At 49.7% G+C, this 22436-nt stretch overlaps 1 protein-coding gene across 1 annotated transcript in view; it reads right to left on the minus strand.

Moving 5' to 3' along the window:
- The window catches only part of AJAP1 (adherens junctions associated protein 1), a 68132-nt gene that overhangs the window by 255 nt on the left and 45441 nt on the right, over nucleotides 1–22436 (minus strand). Inside the window, exons 7-8 of the mRNA XM_055583787.1 lie at nucleotides 4028–4115; nucleotides 1607–1849 (exon numbers count right to left, since the gene is read on the minus strand). Coding sequence (XP_055439762.1) covers nucleotides 1607–1849; nucleotides 4028–4115 — 331 coding nt within the window. The remainder of the gene's footprint in view (nucleotides 1–1606; nucleotides 1850–4027; nucleotides 4116–22436) is intronic.

Genomic DNA, 22436 nt, shown 5'->3' on the forward strand with positions numbered 1-22436 from the left:
CTGGACCCACTGGCCACCTCTCCCTGTGTTGGCCAGTCCTCCCTTCCACTTTGGGAGGCCTAAGAGGACACACAGTCCAAGGGTTCCGTGCATAGGACGAATCTGGTGAAGATGCACAGAGATGCTATGTCTGGATTTCAGTTTTTCATCTGCAATACAAGTGCAAAGCTCAGGGTCTCTGCCTCTGAGATCAGAGATTCCACCCACTTTACTGCACATTATGGAGAGGGCAGGGCCTGATGCCTAAAATGCCCTTTGCCCCAAGTTATTTTGTCCCCTTCGAGACCAAGCAAATGTTTCCCAGAGCCAGTGAGAACCAACAAAGCATCACCTTTGGCCCCAACGCAAGAAGCTGTTCTCTCCAGGGCGTCCACACCAGCCAGCTGTGCCCACCCTGCACATGGACAGGGCTCTCCCAGGACATGGGAGCAGAGAGGGAGACACAGTGAAACACCAGGACCCACCTACTCCCTTTTCCTTCTCCCCTCAAGCCTGAGGTTCTGGGTGGCCAAGATTTATATCCAAACAGGCACACAGGCATTCAATGAAATGGTTTTAAAGCTTTTCCTCCAATTCTTTGTGAACTTGGCCTTCTGGAAGGCTGGGATGCAACCCACGGGCTCCCCAATGTGGTCGAGTAAAAGCAAAGTCGTTCAGAGGGAGGGTCCTGGGGTTTCTGCTCTCCACTCTTCTCCCCTGGGGAGGGAGTATCTCAGACAGAACATACAGTAGAGTCTGACATGGAGATACCAGGAGAGGAGCAGCAGGGAGGTGTCTAAGGAACACCTCCTCACTCTCCAGGACAGGACAAGGCCAACATGAGCCACAGACACAAGTTGAAGGCTCCCCTGAGTCTCCTCAACCTGGATTCTGGGAGAAGCCTGGTAGGGCACCTTGGGCAGTGTCCCCGGTCACCACTCCTGTCACTGAACCCATGCCCCTCAAGTCAGCCTGCTGTCCTGCTCATTTCTTCCTAAGATCTTTAAGTCGTTGGAGAATTGTTTCTCTTTTAATTTACAAAATGATGCATGAATGTGTACTCACTTAGGAAAAAAAAATAGCTTATTGATATTTTAATCTAATTCCAGATAAACCTTCAGAAGCTGACTCAAGGGTTTCTTAAATATTCCCAGGGATGGTTTTAGACATGTCTTCTTTGAGGGATTACATATGACTCATTAAAAAGAGCATTTAATAACCGGGAGTCTGCTTGGTGTTTGATATTTCTGCCAGATCTGCTGCTGACATTTTAGTGATGGGGGTTCACAGATATTGACTGGGGAGGGAGGGACCCATCACGATTTGCTGATATTTTGGAGGCTTGATTGAGACTAAGAGGCTGGTTCTGGGCTCTGAGCTGTCTGCTCAGCTTCCAGCATGTGGGATCCAGGACCAAGCAAGACAGGTCCATCCACTGGCCAAGTGCAGGGGTCCAGATGTGAACCCTGGCACCTTAGTACTGTGCCTCTTGTCTCATCTCAGCAAATGAGCTGCCTGCATGTGCCCCGACCACATAAAGAGATGAGAAAGCTGCCTGACACCAATCCACAGACCCGGCATCCCCAGAAGGGGGCAGCGGCCGACTCTGGCTCGCGCCTGCGCTTACCGGTTCCCATTAAATGTGGACTTGTACTCCCCGGCCGGGTGCAGCGTCTCGTCAGTGTAGACGGGCACGGATGCCCGGACACACTCGTGGGAACACTGGAGGGTCTCGTTGTAGGCCGTGAAGATGTCCAGACTGCTGGGCACCCGGGCAGGCGTGAAGTCTGTCAGGTTCTGGCAACTCTCCTCCTGATGGTTCGTCTTCCGCTGGTGGCTGTTCCTTCGTGGGTTCCCACTCTGCGAGCAGCTGGGGGAGAGAAAGGTCAGGGTGGGGGTCGGAGTCGGGGTGGGGGACTTGCAGGTGCAGAGACCCACCAGCATCTCCCGCCGCGCTGACGCTAAGGAATCTTCACCTCCAGGCATTAATTAGACATCATTTAATAGTAATTCCCAACCTCCTCAGAAAGATCAACCACAAGCAATGGGCTCTTTTTTAAAAATAAAATAAAATTTGAATGTTAGATGCGGCCGTTATTGCAGGAAGGATTAAGAAGTGAGGGGTGGAGTTGTGTTATCAGGGAGCGGAGGTCTGGTTTGGCCAAGATATATCAGCCAGGCGGTGGTACTGACTCAGTTTCCCCAGGAACGCCTAGATGGTATGGAAATGATGATCGTGGGGAAGGTTCTGTCCACAGGTTGGGGCGGCTGTAGTTCATGTGGAGTGGACCACGTAATTATCTTTGGGGATAGATAAGACTGGGAACTCTCATCCTCAGCCTCTCCTCTGGCCAGGCTCACAAACTGGAAATGAAAGCAGATCGTTTGGATCTATGAAGAAGACTGTGTTCGTGCTCGTAGGTACCTGCCTTCGTTCCCTGTTCTTTTGGACCACAGAGGCTTTCAGACACTATGTAGACTGCACACATGGGTCCCACCCCTGTTGACCAAGGGATTTGATAGAGAAGGTGCACAGGGACACTTCCCGGCTCCAGGAGTCACCTCTAGGGCAAGTTCACAAGGATGGAAGGAAGTGTCATGCCCATGAAGGAGGGCAGAGAGGAGGAGATTTGAGGGGTCGTGGTTCTCATTAGCTCATCAGTTCTCCTTTTCTACCCACTTCACAGCTCAGAGCCTTTGCAGAGTGAGTGGGCTGCAAGGGGCAGGGGTTCATGAGCCTGTCCCCATATAAACTGTGTTAATTCCCTGCCTCTTCCCAATGAGAGATATCCCGATAGCTGGCAAGGAAGACTGCCCATAAATGAAGGTGAAAATATGGATGTGAAAGCCAAGGGACCCCCCGCCCAACCCCGCCCACCAACGTCATGGAACCACTTATTCACCCTGCTGGACTGTCTTCCCCAAAAGACTCTCTGAAGGTCTGCTGAAAACCCCGAAGTGTGGGAAAACCAAGAGGAAGCTTGTTGCCTATTACAGCATCACAGTCTGCCACCTCCTTGGTGGGGATGGGATTTCACCATCAAGACAGCCAGTGGGATCGGACCTGCCGAGCATCCATGTGGTCCAGGGACCTGGAGCCCGTTCTCCACCAGCCAGCCCTGTCCAAGACATGCTGCTGAGAGCTGACCATTATCTTCACTATCTCCCCCAGAAAACACCCCAGGTCCAGGGTTTGCTGGCCATCAGGAGCTCTAAGACCTCCCTGGGCTGTTCCAGGGTGGTACCTCTCCACACGTTGCCCTCTGTAATCCTAAAGGCCAGCTTTCTCTCTCATTTCCTCAAGTCTCTGTTACCCAGAGGCTTAGGGCACTTCCCTCCCACCAACCTGTGACTTTCTACCAAGGCTGGCAGGGGGATGATTTGCATCCAAGGTGCTTTGGCTTCGATGTTAAGAGGCGCCTCACTAGCTGGAGGAGAGACTACGGGCAGACAGGGGTCCAGGAGGCGTGCGGGCAGTGGGGTCAGCTGGCAGCCCTCTGATTCTCCCAGGGGTGTAGCAGGTGTGTACACCCAGCAAGGCCAAGCTCAAAGTAGGCCAATTTCCAGGAGGAAATAGGTGAAGACAGGCTGCCTGGAGCAAAGAAGTAACCTAGTTCAGCAGCCACAGAGTGAGTGCAAGAGGAAGGTGGGGGACAGCGAGGGGCGGGCAGGGACCCCAGCCAGACTGCTGGTATGAAATAAGGAAAACCAAACCAAGCTGTGAGGGGGACATTCAGAGGGGCGCTAGGATCCAAGAGATAGGCTTTGGGAACAGGCTACCTGCTGCCTAAGGAATTAAGCCAAGCAGGTAAAGCCACTGTGAGGGCACTGTCAGGGAACAGCCCCTCCCACTGGGTGGCCGAGCTGTCCGGGCAAAGGTGAGTGGGTTGAGCAGGGCAGGAGCTGTGTGGCACTCTCCATTCCAGAGAAATGATTCCCTAGGCTGTGAGCTGAGATGGTGTTGAGAAGCAAGAAACTCTCTGTGCGTACTTCCCCAGGGACCCCCACTAACCCCCATTACCCAGCCAGAAGGGCCGAGGGTCCTTACCAGTTTTTTAAGACAAGAGTTGTAATCAGAGCAGCTATGACCATGATGAGGGAGACGGTGATGGTGATGATCTGATGGACGGCCAAACCTAGAAACAGAGAAGGAGGAGGGGAGCCATGAAACCAGAGGCATGAGATGAAGGGGCCCAGGAAGAGACAGGGAGTAGGGACCTGTCCCATCCACTCAGCCCTGAACACGAAGTCCCATCATGTGTTGAGAAGCCCTGCAGGGGGCTCCATGTTGATGGGGCCTCGTGGGACCAGGTCAGGTCGGTTTCCTGCCCACATGCAGGTGCTGCCAGATGCAGTGGGTACCAGGACTGTTTTCACCTGGAGCCAGGGAAGGGAGGCCCCAGCCTGGCCTCTCTCAGGCCCTGAGAAATGACTCAGCCCTTGGGCAGCTGTGGCCATTGTTGCACCTGCTGACCCCTTCACCTGGCACAGGTAAGCTCTGTCACCCCTCCTTTTTCTCCTCCCAACTTGGGTAAGTTCTGTTCCTTGTGTCTGGGCACCAGGGAAGCTCGCCTGATGGTGGGAGCAGGGTTTGCCTGGACCCAGGAGAAGCCAGGACAGCCCAGGATTTATTGGGAAGGGAAGGAAGAGAGGCAGGTGACACTGTTGTAGATTCAGGCACTTGGGTCACTGGAAAGCATCTTCATCTTCCCAGATTCCTCTCCAAGAAGTTCACTGCCAGATAAGCTTCCAGGAAATAAGAGATCCAGACTGAGCAGGTGATGCTTCCTGAAGTCCCAAAGAAGGATCTGCAGTCTGGTCTCCAGGTCCTGTCTCCTCTTGTGTGTGTTATACACCATGGTGGGAGGAGGCAGGGGAAACAGCAGATAGGGACAGAAGGACTGGCCACTCCAGGAGCAGGGTAGCCACAGCCCCAAATGAGAGTGGTCTGAACCCCACACGAGGGCCAGGATGGCAGAGGACAAGAATTCTGTCTGTACTGTCCCTCTGTCCATCCACCCCCATCCCCTGCATCACCTTTCATCAAACACAGATGCAGGGGGAGGGAAAAAAGACAGGCTGGCAACACCTCTGATCCCTTCCCATATAACTCATCTTTACATCCTTCCAGGGACACTAGGGTTGAATCCTCTGGTCAGTGAGGTCCACCTGGAAGGTCCAGGACTCTGGTCCTGCTCTTTTCCCATCAGCGAGAACCACACCTGAGGAGTAGGGGGCTAACAGCCATAAGGGGCTCTGCAGAGACCCCTGCAGGTGGCAGCACCCTGCCCCCAGGAGTGCTGACTCTGCCATTCTTTCATCTCTGCCACTTGAGTATCTGTCTCTCTCCTCTTCTGATGTTCAGGTGCAGAGGCCCACCCATCACACCTGAGGACCCTGCCAATCCTGGGGTGAGGACACAGCATGTGTGTGGTCCAGCATGGAGCATCTCACAGATGTAACACTTTTTTTTGGCGGCCTCTGAAGGACAAAGTCTCACAAACAGATGTTACCTCTCCACTGAAGATGATGTTCATGGGGGGAATTGCTAATAAATGATTCAAAGCTGGCATGACCAGAAAACAAGCTCTTCCTGGCTGCCTCTCTTCCGGGCTATTTCTGTTTGTCCCGAGGAATTCCCTTCCTGAGCCCACAGAATAAGCAACACTCGGAAAACCAAAGATGTCATGGACCTCCCTTCACTCTTTCTTTTAGCCACTGATTCAAGAATCACCTATTGAGTACCTACTGCATGCCAAGCAGGGCCAGTTTTGACTTACTCAGTCATGGTGCCTGCCCTCAGGAACAGCTGCTGTGGTGCCCATTTTTAAAAGTGGCAGCGTTCACTGATGGTTCTGACCAGTGGCTTCCCATACACCTGTGCCCAACACGTGACATGTACTGTAAAGCTCTGAGCCAGTTTGCCTTCCCTCTGGGTCTGCTAGATCAGCCTGACAATGGGGTTGAAAGCTACATATGCCAGTAAGGGACCATTCTTAATCTCACCACCAGTCTCAGTAATCTCTATATGTTCACCAGCTTCTTCCCTGAGACCCAACTCAGACTTTGTTGGAAGAGGGAGGTTGACATGAATGTCTACTTTAATGGATGATCAGGGAAGATGGCTGCCCAGTCTTCCCTCACCCTCCATCTACACAATCCTTCTGATTTAGTCAAGAGATGAGGATGCTGTCATGAAGAGTATGAGCTCATCCTGCATCTGTGCTTCTTGTGAGAAGGAGGCTGATGATGGTGATGATGACTGACGGTACTGATGTTGATGATGGTGACTATGATGGTACTGATGTTGATGGTGACTATGATGGTACTGATGTTGAAGATGTGATGGTGACTGACGGTACTGATGTCGATGATGGTGACTATGACGGTACTGATGTCGATGATGGTGACTATGATGGTACTGATGTCAATGGTTAATATGATGGTACTGATGATGATAGTGATGATGATGATGGTGATTGTCCTGTTGCTGATAGTGACATTGATGATGGAAATGGTAATGGTGGTGATGATAATGGTGATGGTCATTGTGGTGTTGCTGTTGGTGATGGTGATTTGATGACAGAAATGGTGATGGTGGTGGTGATGATGACAGTACAGTGGTGATGATGGTAATATGATGCTGGTGATGATGATTGCAGTGATGGTGATGGTGGTGATGATGCAAGTCGTGATGATGGTGATGTGATGGTGATAGTGGTAATGATGATGTTCCTGCTTTTGCTGAATAATGATGGTGATATGATGCTGATGATGATGGTGGTAGTGATGATATGGTGATACTGATGGTGATAATGAAGGTGATGGTGATTATAATGATGTTGATCATAACGATGGTGATCACAGGCATCCTCAAGTATTAGAAATTGTCAGGTGTGTATTATCTCATTTATTCTTTGCAACAACACTCAAAGGTGCATACTGTCATAATAAATATGGAAGTGAAAATCATCTGGACAAATTTGCTTAAATTCCTTGGATCACGTAGAACCTGATGGCTCCTAAACCCATACTAAGATTGTAGTATTATAGGATTTGATCTCAAACTTTATTTATTTCTGTTTGGGCTTTGATCTGGGTCCTTGCATCTTCCAAGACAGAGGCTGGCACCACTACCCTCTACATTCCTGGGGAGAATAATCTGCTAAATTATGGATGCTGGTGTTTAAAATCCTCATCATCTCTTCCATGGATAGATCTCTTAAGGGGTGCTCTGGAACCATGTCAAGAGCCTCTCAGCCATCTTGGCAGGTCATACTCCCAAGTCCATGGCAAGAACTGAACCATTGTTTCTTGAGCTAAACCTGCCAACTTCTTGGGTAGGAGCATTCAACATCTATGGAGTATTAAAGAGTACACTGAATGGGAGTGAGCCAAAAGTAGTAGGGTTTGGTTCAACTTCAGGCCAAGCCCAGCTACAGGCACTGAGAGCTCCCTTACAAGAGCAGAACACTTTGTGGCCCATGCCCCAATGTCTGCAGAGCCAAAGAGGCCCAGGCCACCACTAGACTTGGACCCCATATACCAAGGGAATTCTTCTGTTGGGTTGAACATTTGCAGAGACCAAAGTCCTTGGAAGGGAAGAGCTCAATGACCAGCTGCATCTTAGATATTTAATTCCCTCCCACTCCCTCTGTGACTAAGGATGGGGAAAAAAGCATTCATTCTCTTCGTCTGGGGAATGGAAGAAACTGATGATCAGAGGTGAAAACAGCTGGCTCACGGAATGCCCTCATTGATGACAGGAAGACCAGAAGCCCAGCCCTTTGCCTAAGGTTCTCATGAGTCTTTGAGCCACTGAAGAAAAACCCCAATCTTCATCAACTTTATATTCACCCCACTCCCAACCATGCACAAATTGCCTGGCACAGAACCTTGCAACAGCACTGTGTGACATATTATGACATTGATAACTGAAGAGTAGAGAACAAAAAGCCAGGGGAACCGGGAGAAAGTTAATGACATAATTCTGTTTGCCTTGTTCTAGAGGACCCTTTCCTGCCTTGTGTGTGAAATTTCTCCACAGGACTTGCCAAGTTAAAATTTGGAAAATATGATATGTGGGTTAATAACCAGCCAGGATCATCTGGGTGGAAGTACAACAATAATATCACAGCCATGCTCTCTGGAAAGACTTCTCTATGCCTGTCTTCACACCCATGATCAATTTAATCCACTGCCGATCCTGCAGAGCCTGGGTGTAGGCAGTTCGCTACTCTGGAAAAATCAAACGTCAAGCTCCAAATGAACAAATCTGTAACCACATTCTTGGGAATAAAAGTAATTAGAGGCAAACTCCTTACTGCTCCTCATGTATTTCATTTGCAAAGCAAACAGCCTTGTGCTTCCATGCCTGGCTGGTGGGTTGTGATGGGTCACTGGGTTCAGGCATAAGGGACTGATGACTACAAGATGACCCTACAGTCAGGATGGTTGACAAGGACCAGGCCTTTTGACACGTAGTGAGAATGATATTTGTAGGAAGCAGATTAGAAGATGTAAACCCAGTAAGGATGTCTCATCTTTTCTTCTCTTTGAGAGGTCACTCCTAAAAGGATGATAGAACTTCTCATGAGAAGCTGGGTAGTGTTTCAAGCATCTGTCTTATCATTCAGGTTCCCCAAATGCCATGAGTTTTTTCCTCATCCATGTAAGTCACTTAAGTCTGCACAGATCCTGGGTAGGCAAAGTTTGACATGAGGAGCCAGATGATAAATACTTTAGGTTAGGCAGGTAGCATGATCTCTGTTGCAATTTCTCAACCCAGCTGTGGATGATATGCAACCAGTGGGCATGGCTGTGTGCCAATAAAACTTTATTTACAAAAACATACAACTGATTTAGGTGAATAGCTGAAGGTGATGTGGCTTATCAGTTAAGAAATATACAATCGGTTTTGAATGGTTGCTTAAAGCTGGGACTCAAACTGCAAACTTCTGGTATTATAATAACCTGCCTGCTCTATCATCAAAGATCTGGAGTCTTCTGAGACCTTCACTGTAAGTGTCAAGGTGATTTTAAAGACAGTCAAGCATCTGTCTTATCAAGTGGGGCAAAAACTACCAGCAGTGGACAGCTTCACCCTACTGGATACGTTCATGCAAAGCTGGCTTGAGAACAGATCACTCTGTGACACTCAGTTAAACAGGATTCTCGATTTTTGGAGACTGAAGATCAAGGAGAATCTTACCAGTTGAATCAATATCCCTCAAGAATATTTCAGGCATGTGTCTATCTCAATTTTTCCTTTAGGGTTGATAAAAAGCCTCATTGTGTGAATGATAATAAGGACCTATGTTATAGAACAGGGAACTCTGCTCAGTGCTCTGTAATGGCCTATATGGGAAAAGAATCTAGAAAGGGGTGGATATATGTATATCAATAACTCATTCCCAAGTGGTTCAGTGGTAAAGAATCCACCTGCCAAGCAGGAGATGCAGATTCGATCCCTGGGTTGGGAAGATCCTTGGAGAAGGAAATGGCTACCCACTCCAGTATTCTTGCCTGGGAAATCCCATGGACAGGAGAGTCTGGAGGGCTACAGTCCATGGGGTCACAAAGAGACATGACTGAGCAACTAAAAACAAACAACATAACTGATTCACTTGGCTGTACAACAGAAACTAATACAACACTCTAAATCAACTATACTCCAACTAAAAAAAAAAAGCTTGTGGTGGGGGGGGGGGGGGTGCTTCCCTGGTGGCTCAGCAGTAAAAGAATCTGCCTGAAATGCAGGAGATGCAGGTTTGATCCCTGGGTGGGGAAGATCCCCTAGAGGTGGAAATGGCAACCCACTCCAATATTCTTGCCTGGGAAATCACATGGACAAAAGAGCCCAGAAAGCTGCAGACCATGAGGATCCAAAGAGTCAGACATGAACTAGAGACTACAGCAAGAGCCAATAAAAATTAATTTTTAAAAATAAAAGAATGTTCAGAGCATAGAATCCTTGCATTGGGAGAGATCTGACCCCTGGGTCTGTGGACAGGGTTTTCGCTGCCACAAATGGGACTGTTCTTAGGGAAGCATTCACCCAACTTTTCTCCTCTCTGAATAATTTCTCTCAACACTCCCATCTTCAATGATGTTCCCTCTGGTCAGGTCTCTGGTACTCATTACATAATGCAAAAGCAGCAACATCTATGCCATAAACCTTACTGACCCTGAGCAAGGCCAGCTGTTGGGTGGGCTGTGATTGGGTTGACAAAGATGTTACCTTAAGGGAACATACACTCTATACCCCCAAGAAAGGGGGGAAAAGACAACTTACTTTCTCCTCTCCACCTTCCAAGGTCAATCTTGAATCCATCTTCAAACTCTGCCATTCAGACATGGTCGCAGTACGCAGAGCAAGCTGTGTGGGGAATCTCGCTTCCTCTTCCTGACAGGTGTGATTGTTCCTGCTAATTTAGGGGCTCTTTCTGCTCCTGGTAATTGCCACTGTATACTAATGTGCTAGGAATCAGCTGCCATCCGGATAATGAAAAATTATACCCGGAATAATGGATGGCGACAGATGGATTACCAAGCGCTGCATCAATCAATAGGGCTTTTATGGATATATTTGTGGTGGTTTGTAATAAGATCAGGTCCTGAAGATTGATGGGGAAATTGGTAATCCATCTCTGGGTCTGGGTGAGTTTCTTATTAAATGCAGCTGAAGCAACTGTCCATGGCAGGAACCAGCCCTTCCAGGACCTCCCTTCCAGACATGAAGGGGCAGTGGGGCTCACCTGTGGGTATCTGAGGCAGGAACAAGGGCCCCGTAATTGAGGAAAAGGACAGCATTTCTGGGTTTACACTAGCTCATTTCCAAAGCAGGGCTCTCATGCACCCACATTATGGGAACAAAGACTCAGTGACAAATGGATCCAAGGATTTCTGTCTCCAGGGGTTGGACAGGTGACTGTGGTACCCAATTCCACCACAAAGAGACCATTCCTTTTCCACAAACACCACAAAGCACTGAACACACAGGATATCTTTGACAAATGGTTTCTGGCAACATCGCAGAAATTACAGCATCCATGGGATGACAGGTGAGAGGCCAGCCTCACTTTCTTGGGGAACTGTAACCACAAGGAGGTTGAGGCTTTTTCTGAGGCAATTGGCCACCTGGAGGGGAGCAGGCTGCTGAGAGTAAGTGCACCTTCTAAAACTGGGGTGTTCACAGAAAAAGCTACCTGCTTTGTTGTGGAGACACAAAGGCACATCATTTTCTAACTGACCCGGAAGGAGTGAGTGATAAGAGAGGTTTAGAGACAAGACTGTTGAGATGACGTGTCCACCCATCCAAAGTCCCTCCAGCCTGGGGCAGGATGTCAGCGGAGAGCACAGAGGCTCACCCAGGAAACGGCTGTGCCGACACCTCAAGGAATCACCCCAAAGGACCTCAGAGCCTGACTGCAGCAGTGGTCCTGGGCCGGGGACATCAGGCTGGGTCAGGAGACGCAGGGGACATGTGTGGTCCCACTAACATCTAGAGGGTAGACACCAAAGATGCAGGAAGAGATGCAGATGTAGAGAATGGACATATGGACGCCACAGGGGGAAGGGGGTGGGACAAATTGGGAGAGTAGCACTGAGGTATATACACTGTGCATGCATACTCAGTTGCTTCAATCATGTCTGACTCTTTGCAACCCTATGGACTGTAGCCCGCCAGGCTCCTCTGTCCATGGGATCTCCCAGGCAAGAATATTGGAGTAAGCTGCCATTTCTTCATCCAGGGGATCTTCCTGATTCAGGGACCAAATCGGTGTCTCCTGCAGCTCCTGCAATGTGGTAGATTCTTTACCACTGAGCCCTTGGAGGAGCCCATATATACACTAACATGTGTAAAATAGGTAGCTAGTAGGAAGTTGCTGTGTAGCACAGGAAGCTCAGCTCAGTGCTCTTTGATGACCTAGAGAGGTGGGGTGTGGGGGGTGGGGTGGAGGCTCAGGAGGGAGAAGATGTATGTATACATATAGCTGATTCACTTCATTGTACAAAAGAGGGCAACACAACATTGTAATAACAATTATCCTCCAATAAAAACAACAATAACAACAAACCCAGAAGCCAGCAGACATCCAATAATGCACAGGATAGCCTCATGAGAAAGAAAGACCTGGACCCAAATGTCAACTGTGCTGAGGCTGTCTGCAAGGAGAAATGGGTGAACAAGACATGGGCGTCCACCTCTCAAACCCCCAGCAGACCATCTGAACCAACTCCTGGGGATATCATCACTGAGGCATCACACAGCTAGTGGGTAACAAACACCCCAAGATGACACCCTCTGGGGCTGCAACATGAGAAATGTGGTCCTTCCCCATCAAGTCTCTTCATCCCTTAGTCTTGTCCCCATGCAGAGCAGAGATTGGACTGGCAGCGAGGGTGCAGGACTGATGTGGGGGCTGCAGAGCCAATCCACCCGGTGATCCTGCTGGTGGCGCTACCACCCGTGCTTCTCAGTGAATGAGTTCCTGTGCAGCTCAGCACCCCCTCCCCCGCAGAAGTGAGCACAAAGATGCTCCCCATTTCCATGGGGAGATAGCAGAGAGCAGCCTGGGAGGTCCCCAAGGCCACTCTCAGATTCAATAACTCCCTATAAGGACCCACGGCATTGAGCAAAGCTATTAAACTCCAGTTACAGTTTATGACAGCTCAATGCTACAGGTTAAAATCAGCAATAGGAAGAGCGTGGGAGAGACCAGTGGGCTCCAACCATTCTGCCAATGGAGGTGTGGACAGCACGATGCCTCCCAGTGACCATGGTGACAACATGCACGGGGTATGCTCAGCCACTGAAGCTCCTCCAAGCCTGAGTGTCCAGTCCTGGTTGGGGCTTGGTCATGTCTACAAAGCTGACCTCCATGTGGCTGGATGTGGTCTCCAGCCCATCCAGAGGTCAAGCTGACATAGTAACCTACAGTCCCAGCCTAAATCATCTTGTTAGCATAGGTTATATGCCCAGTTCAAGACCCTAGGTAAACAAAGACCTTCATATCAGGCAGCACACTCCTGGAGCTGAGGGGTGACCTCCCAGGAGGTGGGACCAAGAGCTTTCCTTTGAGCAAGCTTAACCCTTTTTGCACATATAGCAGAGACTTGGCAAACACGGGACTCAGACCCAAGCAGGCTTGTTCTTGGCCTGCACTGTTAGCTGGTGCCCTGCACAGCCCGCTGGAGCATGGCAGTCCTCTCTCTTTATGGGATGGCCAGTGGCTGTGGATACATAGTCCTGGGATGACACCCACTCTGCAGTCCAGAGTCTTCAAAAGGGACTTGATCTTGAATGATATCCCCTGACACTGGGCTCAACTAAAGCTATTCCATCCACATTGTCCATATCTGGGAGCAAGTTTCTCACTTGAGAACTTCCTTCACTTTTGGACTTGATAGAGAACCCAGTGCTGTAGATGGGGAGAAAGAGGGAGCCTGGACCCTAACACGGTCACACGGATGTCAGATCCAGACCCCAAAGAACACATCTGGCCACCTTCACTCTTCTCAGCACTGTCTTCTCAGCCAGGTCTTAGTTCAGTCCCTTCTCAGTCCGAGGGCCAGCTCTGCCCATCTTGACCTGGGATCCATGCAAGAGTGGGGTGTGGGGCACAGCGAGGTTCAGAAGACCCCACTCATGGGCAACAGGGTTTGCTCCAGGTTATGGGGTTGGCTTGTCTCCCTCCAGTGCAGATGTTGAAGTCCTGACTCCCCCACCTCCATAGAATATGGCCTTGTTGGCAAACAGGGTCCTTGGAGATGCAGTTAGTTAGTGATTTCTTCACAGTGGAGTCAGGTGGCCCCTACTCCCATGTGACTAGTGTCCTTAGAAACAGGGGGCATGTGGACACACACACAGGGGGCAGACTGCAGTGATGCTGCCAAGAGCCAAGGATCTGCTCGGAGCCAGGAGGGAGCCTGGAAGGGAGCCTGGAAGGGAGCCCATAATGGATGCTGCCGTGGTTCTGGGAGAGCTGGTGATGGATGCTTCTGTGGCGCCTTCAGAGGCAGCACAGCCACACAGACACTGGCCTCGACTTCTGGCCTGCAGAGTACTGAGAGGATAGAATCTGCTGTGTGAGCCTCCCCCTCCCCCAAATCTGTGGGTCTGTGTCATGGGGACCCCAGGAATCGACTGCACCTTCTGACATTTGTGACACTCAGGCAAACTGGGGATGGAGGTGTCAGTAGGGTCAAGAAATCCAGAGCCCTCACCCTATGATCCATTTCACAGATGACTTCAAAGCCATGGTCTCAATTTCTTTTTTGCCTCCCCTGCTCCACGCCTTTCAGTCAGTCCCCTGACAGGGCCATCACAAATGGAGGGGACCATGTGCCCAAAGCTGTGATCATTTTTTTTAAATGTTTTCTACTTTATTTATTTTTAAAGATCTATTTTTATTTATTTTGTTTACTTTTCATGCCACATGACACTTTGGATCTTAAGTTTCCTGACAAGGACTTGAACTCATGCCCGCCCCCGCCCCCACACACACACATTGAGAGTGCAAGGTCTTAACCACTAGACCACCGGGGAAGTTCCCAAGCCCCCTCTTAACCACACACTTCACCAGTCCCATGACAGCCAACAGGGGGCAGGTGACGTGGTCTCTCTGTATTGGGTTGAATAGTGTCCCCCTAGAACTCATATCCCCCAGAATCTCAGAATATGACCTTATTTGGAAATTGGGTCTTTACAGATTTAATGAATTATGTAAGGATCTGGAGATGATGTTACCCTAGATTCAAGGCGGGCCCTCAACACAGTGGCCGGTGTCCTTACAAGACACACAAGAGAAGAGGACACAGAACAAGGGAGAAATACATGTGAAGACAGGGGCAAGGGAAGGAGGGATGTGGCCAAGGAGCTGCAGCCACCAGGAGCTAGAGCAGATGAGCAGCATCCTCCGCAAAGCTGTGGAGGGAGCAGGGCCCTTCAGACACTGGTTCCTAACCTCCAGGCTGTTGAGAACACCTTTCTGTTACTCTATGCCCCAGCCTGTGCCGCAGGACACTGATACACTGGTTTTGCCACAGTTTCCTCATTTACAAAAATATGCAGGAGGAAATGATGTTTCCCCAGTGGCTCAGCAGTAAAGAAGCCACCTGCAAAGAAGGAGCTTCAGGAGACGCAGGTTCAATCCCTGGGTCAGAAAGATCCCCTGGAGGAGGGCATGGCAACCCACTCCAGTATTCTTGTCTGGAGAATCCCATGAACAGAGGAGCCTGGCGGGCTACAGTCCATGGAGTTGCAAAAGAGTTGGACATAACTGAGCAAGTGATCACAGGAGGAAGGTTTATTCAGGGGATGTAGGCAGTCTTTACACTTCTCTGCTGGCTCAGACAGTAAAGAATTTGCCTATAATGTGGGTGACCAGGGTTCGATCCCTGGGTTGGAAGATCCCCTGGAGGAGGACACGACAACCCACACCAGTATTCTTGCCTGGAGAATCCCCATGGACAGAAGAGCCTGGTGGGCTACAGTCCGTGGGTTTGCAAAGAGTTGGACACAACTAAGAGACTAAGCACAGCACACAGTACACAGGCAGTCTTTAGTTGCTGTCTCCTTAAGGGGAGCTGTCTTTCCTGGCAACAGTGAGGCTGGTCTTCCTTCCACCCTGGAAACGAATTCCTTGCAGAGAGGGACTCAGCTGGCCTGCTGAGGGGCTGAGATCCTGTGCCCCTGCTCCTGGGGTCCCTGATACCACACCAGCACAACAAAGCCTTAAGGCAGAGGTCAGAAAACTGGGACACATCTGGCCCACTGCCTGACATCGTAAATAAACTTTTATTGGCACAAGGCCACGTCCATTCATTTACATATTGTCTAGGGCTGCCTTTATGCTACAATGGTGGAGTTGAGTGGTGTGGCTGAAATCCTAAAATACTTTCTATGTGCCCCCAGGGGACAGCTGAAATCCCAGAGTGGGCACCACAGTGCATGTGGCATGACTGGGGTGGGAAGCAGTGAACAGCTGGGGAAAGCAAGGGGTGACCCTGTATACCCTTTTCTCATGTGTCTCTCCTGCTGCATGACCACACGGGTTGGAGGGTTGAGCCATAGGGTCTCCACTTTCAGAGGGTTTTGAACTGGATTCAACGGCTATGCACATGGGTTGCCCACGGAAGCCAGGGCCTATCCACTTGGCCACTCGACCAAATTTCGATTCAGTGAGCAGCAGTGACCAGGATGTTGTCACTGCTGGTCCAGGAAATATGCCCCCAGCCTGGGGCCCTGGACAGCCAGACACAGGGGTCAGATTTACTCATTCACGGGCAGGATCATTTCCCACAGAAAAGCCAATCCCTAGGGAGATACAAACTGCGGGAGTTCTTAAAGAGATGGGAATACCATATCATCTTACTTGCCTCCTGAGCAATCTGTATGCAGGTCAAGAAGCAACAGATAAAACGAGACATGGAAAAACAGACTGGTTCAAAATTGGGAAAAGTGTACATCAAGGCTGTACATTGTCACCCTGCTTATTTAACTTCTATGCAGAGTACATCAAGCGAAATGCCAGGCTGGATGAAGCAAAAGCTGGAATAAAGATTGCTGGGCAAAATATCAATAACCTCAGATATGTAGATGATGCCACTTTAATGGCAGAAAGAGAAGAGAAACTAAAAAACCTCTTGATCAGGGTGAAAGAGGAGAGTGAAAAGCCTGCTTAAAACTCAACATTCAAAAAACTAAGATCATGGCATCCGGTCCCATCACTTCATGGCAAATAGGGAAAATGTGGAAATAGTGACAGATTTTATTTTCTTGGGCTCCCAAATCACTGTAGACAGTGACTGCAGCCAAAAAATTAAAAGATGCTTGCTCCTTGGAAGAAAAGCTATGACAAACCTAGATAGCATATTAAAAAGCAGAGACATCATTTTGCTGACAAAGGTAGGTATAGTCAAAGTTATGGTTTTTCCAGCAGTCACATATGGATATGAGAGTTGGACCATATAGAAGACTGAGTGATGAAGAACTGATGTTTTTGAACTGTTATGTTGGAGAAGACTCTTGAGAGACCTTTAGATTGCAAAGGAGATCAATTCAGTCAATCCTAAAGGAAATCAACCCTGAATAATTCATTGGAAGGGGTGGTGCTAAAGCTGACGCTCCAATATTTGGCCATCTGATGTGAACAGCCAGCTCACTGGAAAGGCCCCTAGTGCCGAGAAAGATTGAGAGCAGGAGGAGAAGTGGGCAACAGAGGTTGGATGGTTGGATGGTGTCACTGATCCAATGGACATTAGTTTGAGCAAACTCCCGGATATAATGGAGGACAGGAAGCCAGGTGTTCTGCAGTCCATGGAGTTGCAAAGAGTCGGACATGACTTAGCAACTAAACAACAACAAAGGGAGAGGCAAAACACACAGCTGGGATGGAGTCCGAGACTTCCAGGCAGTGTGCACACTGGGGATTCTCAAGAATGTCACTGTCCCCTCCTCTCCCATGCTGTTCCCTAATCCCCTCCAGAACCTGTGGACTCACAACATATACACATGCACAAGCACACAAGGCAGTCTGGGGATACACACACACATGCACACACTCACGCATGCTGAATTTACTGCTCGTCTCATTGATGAACAGAAGCAGCTGACATTCAGCTTTGAGCTCAGTAGCCAACATGGAAATGACCCATTTCCTTTACTGAACTCCCAACCGCGTTAGAATATTCCAACAAAGGATGGCAGGCTGGGATGGGGTGTAGGCGGGCAGCCAGTATTGCCTGATGCTAAGGAGGGGTGAGGGACTGGGGAGGGACACACACTAGGCGCCCATCAGCCAGCACTGCTGAGAGCACACTGCGCAGCAGGAGCTCTGGGTCCCACGTGTCAGCTGCAAAGTCTGTGACCGGATTACTCACCAGCGGAACCAGCACCCACCATCAGGATGGGGGTCTATATTTAGCCCATAAAACAGTGAATGGCTCAAACCTCCAGGCAAACAGTGAGGCCTGCCTGCCCCTCCTCTCAGAACCATCCTCACAGGGTCACCTGCACATTCCTGTTCTGTAGACCATGTGCCTGGAACTCCCAGGGGTCCAGACTAGGAGGTGGCGCACAGGTGTGCAGAGAACAGTAGTTCCCATCCCAGTAGGTGCTCATGACCAGGCAGAGGCTCAGGCCACCTTCCTGGCACAGGACAGGGCTGGGCGTGGCCCAGAGCAGACTCACAGTGTAGCACATTCCCAGTAAACAGAAGGATATGAGAGTTGGTCTGTAAAGAAGGCTCAGTGCCAAAGAACTGATGTTTTCCAATTGTGATGCTAGAGAAGACTCCTGAGAATCCCTTGGACAGCAAAGAAATCAAAACAGTCAATCCTAAAGGAAGTCAAACCTAAATATTCATTGGATGGACTGATGCTGAAGTTTCAATACTTTGGCCACCTAAATCAAACAGCCAACTCATTGGAAAAGACCCCGATGCTGGGAAAGATTGAGGGCAGGAGGAGAAGGGGATGACAGAGGATGGTATGGTTGGATGGCATCACTGACCCAATGGACATGTCAGTCAGTTAGTCAGTTAAGTCGCTCAGTTGTGAGTGACTGAGAGTCTTTGAGACCCCATGAACCACAGCACCCCAGGCCTCCCTGTCCATTACCAACTCTCAGAGTCCAACCAAACCCATGTCCATTGTGTCAGTGATGCCATCCAACCATCTCATCCTCTGTTGTCCCCTTCTCCTCCTGCCTTCAATCTTCCCCAGCATGAGGGTCTTTTCAAATGAGTCAGCTCCCCACATCAGGTGGCCAAAGTATTGGAGTTTCAGCTTCAACACCAGTCCCTCCAATGAACACCCAGGACTGATCTCCTTTGGGATGGACTGGTTGGATCTCCTTACAGTCCAAGGGACTCTCAAGAGTCTTCTCCAACACCACAGTTCAAAAGCATCAATTTTTGGGCGCTCAGCTTTCTTTATAGTCCAACTCTCACATCCATACATGACCACTGGAAAAACCATAGCCTTGACTAGACAGACCTTAGTTGGCAAAGTAATGTCTCTGCTTTTTAATGTGCTGTCTAGGTTTGTCATAACTTTCCTTCCAAGGAGCAAGCATCTTTTAATTTCATGGCTGCAATCACCATCTGCAGTGATTTTGGAGCCCAGAAAATTAAAGTCAGCTACTGTTTCCACTGTTTCCCCATCTATTTCCCATGAAGTGATTGGACCTGATGCCATGATCTTCGTTTTCTGAATGTTGAGCTTTAAGCCAACTTTTTCACTCTCCTCTTTCACTTTCATCAATAGGCTCTTTAGTTCTTCTTCACATTCTGCCATAAGGGTGGTGTCATCTGCATATCTGAGGTTATTGATATTTCTCCCAGCAATCTTGACTCCAGCTTGTGCTTCTTCCAGCCCAGTGTTTCTCATGATGTACTCTGCATATGAGTTAAATAAGCATGACATGGACATGAGTTTGACCAAACTCAAGGAGATGGTGAAGAACAGGGAAGCCTGGCGTGTTGCTAAAGATCGGACACAACTTAGCAATTGAACAACAACAATAGACAGAAGGACCAGTGCTGCCTCCATTTCAGAAAGCCCCAGGGAGTGGGGAAAGGTGGAGGATGGATAAATTAGGAGCTTAGGATTAACATATACACAGAACTATATATAAAATAGATAAACAGCAAGGACCTACAGTACAGCATGGAGAATTGTACTCAATATCTTATAATAAGCTATAAGGGAAAAGAATCTGAAAAAGAATATATATGCATATATGTATAACTGAATCACTCTGCTGTACACCTGAAACTAACACATTGCCAATTAACTATACTCCAACAGAAGAAAGCAAGTTCATGTTCCTATGCAAGTCCAGTCCCAGAGGCCTCAGTTCCACTGATCTTTTGAGACTCTTTTAAAATTCCCCATGCCCTTGACACCTCTCCAAATCAGACAGACAGGAGCCCAGACTGTGGGGCATTTACCTCCCTGTTGCATGTGCCCTCGTCCTCTTCCTACTTTTAGTGACATTTCAGCATGGTGACCATGACCCGGGACAGACATGGCTGTCCAGTGGCTCATCAGAGAGGAGCAGACCTGATGGTGACTCCACGGTCAACAAGCAGAGACCAGGTGGAGGGCAGACTGAGTGGGTCTCAGATGCCGGTCAAGCAGTGGAGGGGCTTCAGCATCCTAGCAGAATACCCCTTGCTGGTCAGTGTGCCACAGATAAAGACAATCATGGGACAGTGACAGATGTAATCATGTTAATATCCCAGCAAGACCCTGAGGCCGGGGAAGATTGAATATAGGAGAAGAAGTGGGTGACAGAGGATGAGATGGTTGGATCGCATCACCAACTCAGTGGACACGAGTTTGAACAAACTCCAGCAGAAAATTGTTCTTACCTCCACCTAGCACCCCATGCAAAGTAGGTGCAGCCACTGCTCCTCCTTGGGGTCTCAGGAGGAAGAAAGAGCTTGTCTGAGATGCAGTTCTGAGAACAAGATTTCAGATGGGAGCTGCCTGCTGACTGCTGCATTTTGGGGAGTCACTCATGATAATGCCTTCTGGACTCAGGATGTCTTGAGGGGGTGCGGGGTGGGGGGCATGCTCTCATTCCACAGAAGCATGTGAAGTGCTCTTTGATGAGGCAGGGTGGGGCCATGACTGTGCTTTCCCGGCAGGACATCAAACGGCTACAATACCATTTCCCTGGTCCCCGTGCAGACTTGAGAGCCCCCAGCAAGACCAGACGAAGATGGATACCTCCTTTACAGAAGTGCCCTGATGAATAGGAAAGTGTCACGTGTCCTGTCGGCAGCTGTTTATTGAGGACCTACTGTGTGCAGACACCAGGCTGGACACTAAAGCTGCAGTTGGGGACCTAGGGGGCAGGTGCCATCAAAAACGCTCAAAAATAACTGTGCATTGTCTCTGTGACAAAGGCTCCAATGACAAGAGGTACTGAGAAGGCCTGTCATGAGCCAATCTAGGAGGCAGGGAAAGGATCCCCGAGACCCTCAGACTAGCCCCCTGGTGTAATGTCACCATGGTGACCCCAAGTGTTCCCCCTCTCTCCCTCCCTCCATCCTTGGCACTTGGAGTGCTCCTGCCATCCGCACCCCCAGTACGGTGACCTGCCCTGGCTCTCATCTCTGGGCTGGGCCAGTGATGCAGCAGAGGCTGGACACACACGGGCTTGTGTGTGAGGCTGGCTCTTTTGCATGTTGCTGTTGCTGTGGAAACATACCCAGGCTACTACTGGGGGATGGGAGGCAGGTGGAGCAGAACTGATGGCCTCAATCAATGGGATGGAAGCCAACCCAGATCAGCAGGCAAAGTAGCCCCAGCCATGTGAGCAAACCCCAGGAATTCACTCATATGGTTGAATTCCCTGAGGTTTGGTGCTTTTTATTATGTGGCACCGAAAGGACCATAGTTAACCAGTACACTTGGTGAAGAGAGCAGGGATGATGGTTCTTCCAGGGAAAGAGGGGGAACCGCATGGGTGAAGGTCAGTGTGGGACTCCCTGGAAGGCCTTGTGGCAGGAGGGCTCCACAGACACAGTGATGCAGGGAGGTTAGGGCTCCTGAGAGGCATGGTGGTTTCTGGTCCAGAGCTCAGGGTACCAGTCATCCAAGAGGCACATCTAGTGCTCCCCAACTCACTCACTGTGATCACATCCCCCAAAACAACTCACACATGACCTTCAGACTCTCCCTTCAGGAATGCCAGGCTCTGACACATGGAATAAAGGGTGGGGACATGGGACAGACAGGGTTTGATTTGCTTGGTGGAGAAAGAAGGGTTGGGGAGGGGGGCTGTGGGCAGCTCACCTGGAGGGACCAAACTGCCTTCTCCAAAGACCCTTCTCAGCATTCCAATAAAACAAGAGATCTGCGCATGCAGCCTAGACTCCTCCTAGAGATTTCGTGATGCACGGGTCTGAGAATCCTCCAGAAAAGAAGCCCGTTTCAAGAAGTTGGTTTAACCCAGCATTCCCCAGAAGCTCTGGCATCTGCTCTCTCCTCCCCCAGAACAGACGCGCCTGAACCTCGGGGAAAACTGAGCGTCCATGGATGGAACTCAACAGCATGTGGGCTCGGGAGAGGAGCATGACCCCCGCCTCCCCCACCCCCTCCACCCCGGCTCGAGGTTCTGGTGCTTCTCCAAGTCCCACTCACTTCCTGCTGCATCCTCGGCCCTCAACAAACATCTGTGGATGGAGACAAGAAGCTCGGCATCGGAACTGCTCATCATGAGGGACCATCCTTGTTGCCTAGTCTTGACTGGGATGAGCTTCTGCTTTAGAGATTAAAAAACAGCCAGAGACGAGCTGTCTGGAATTCCTGTCCATGACAGACCCCGCCCGGGGCATCCAGAGCAGGGGTTTGGTCCCAGCCTCCAAGCCAGGCAACCCCACCATGCTGGGGCAGCCACACCTTCAGCTCTGCCTTGTCCCCTGGCTGCTGCTCTATTT

This window comes from Bubalus kerabau, chromosome 5 (genome assembly GCF_029407905.1).
Source record: "Bubalus kerabau isolate K-KA32 ecotype Philippines breed swamp buffalo chromosome 5, PCC_UOA_SB_1v2, whole genome shotgun sequence".
In the NCBI taxonomy this organism is placed as follows: domain Eukaryota; kingdom Metazoa; phylum Chordata; class Mammalia; order Artiodactyla; family Bovidae; genus Bubalus; species Bubalus kerabau.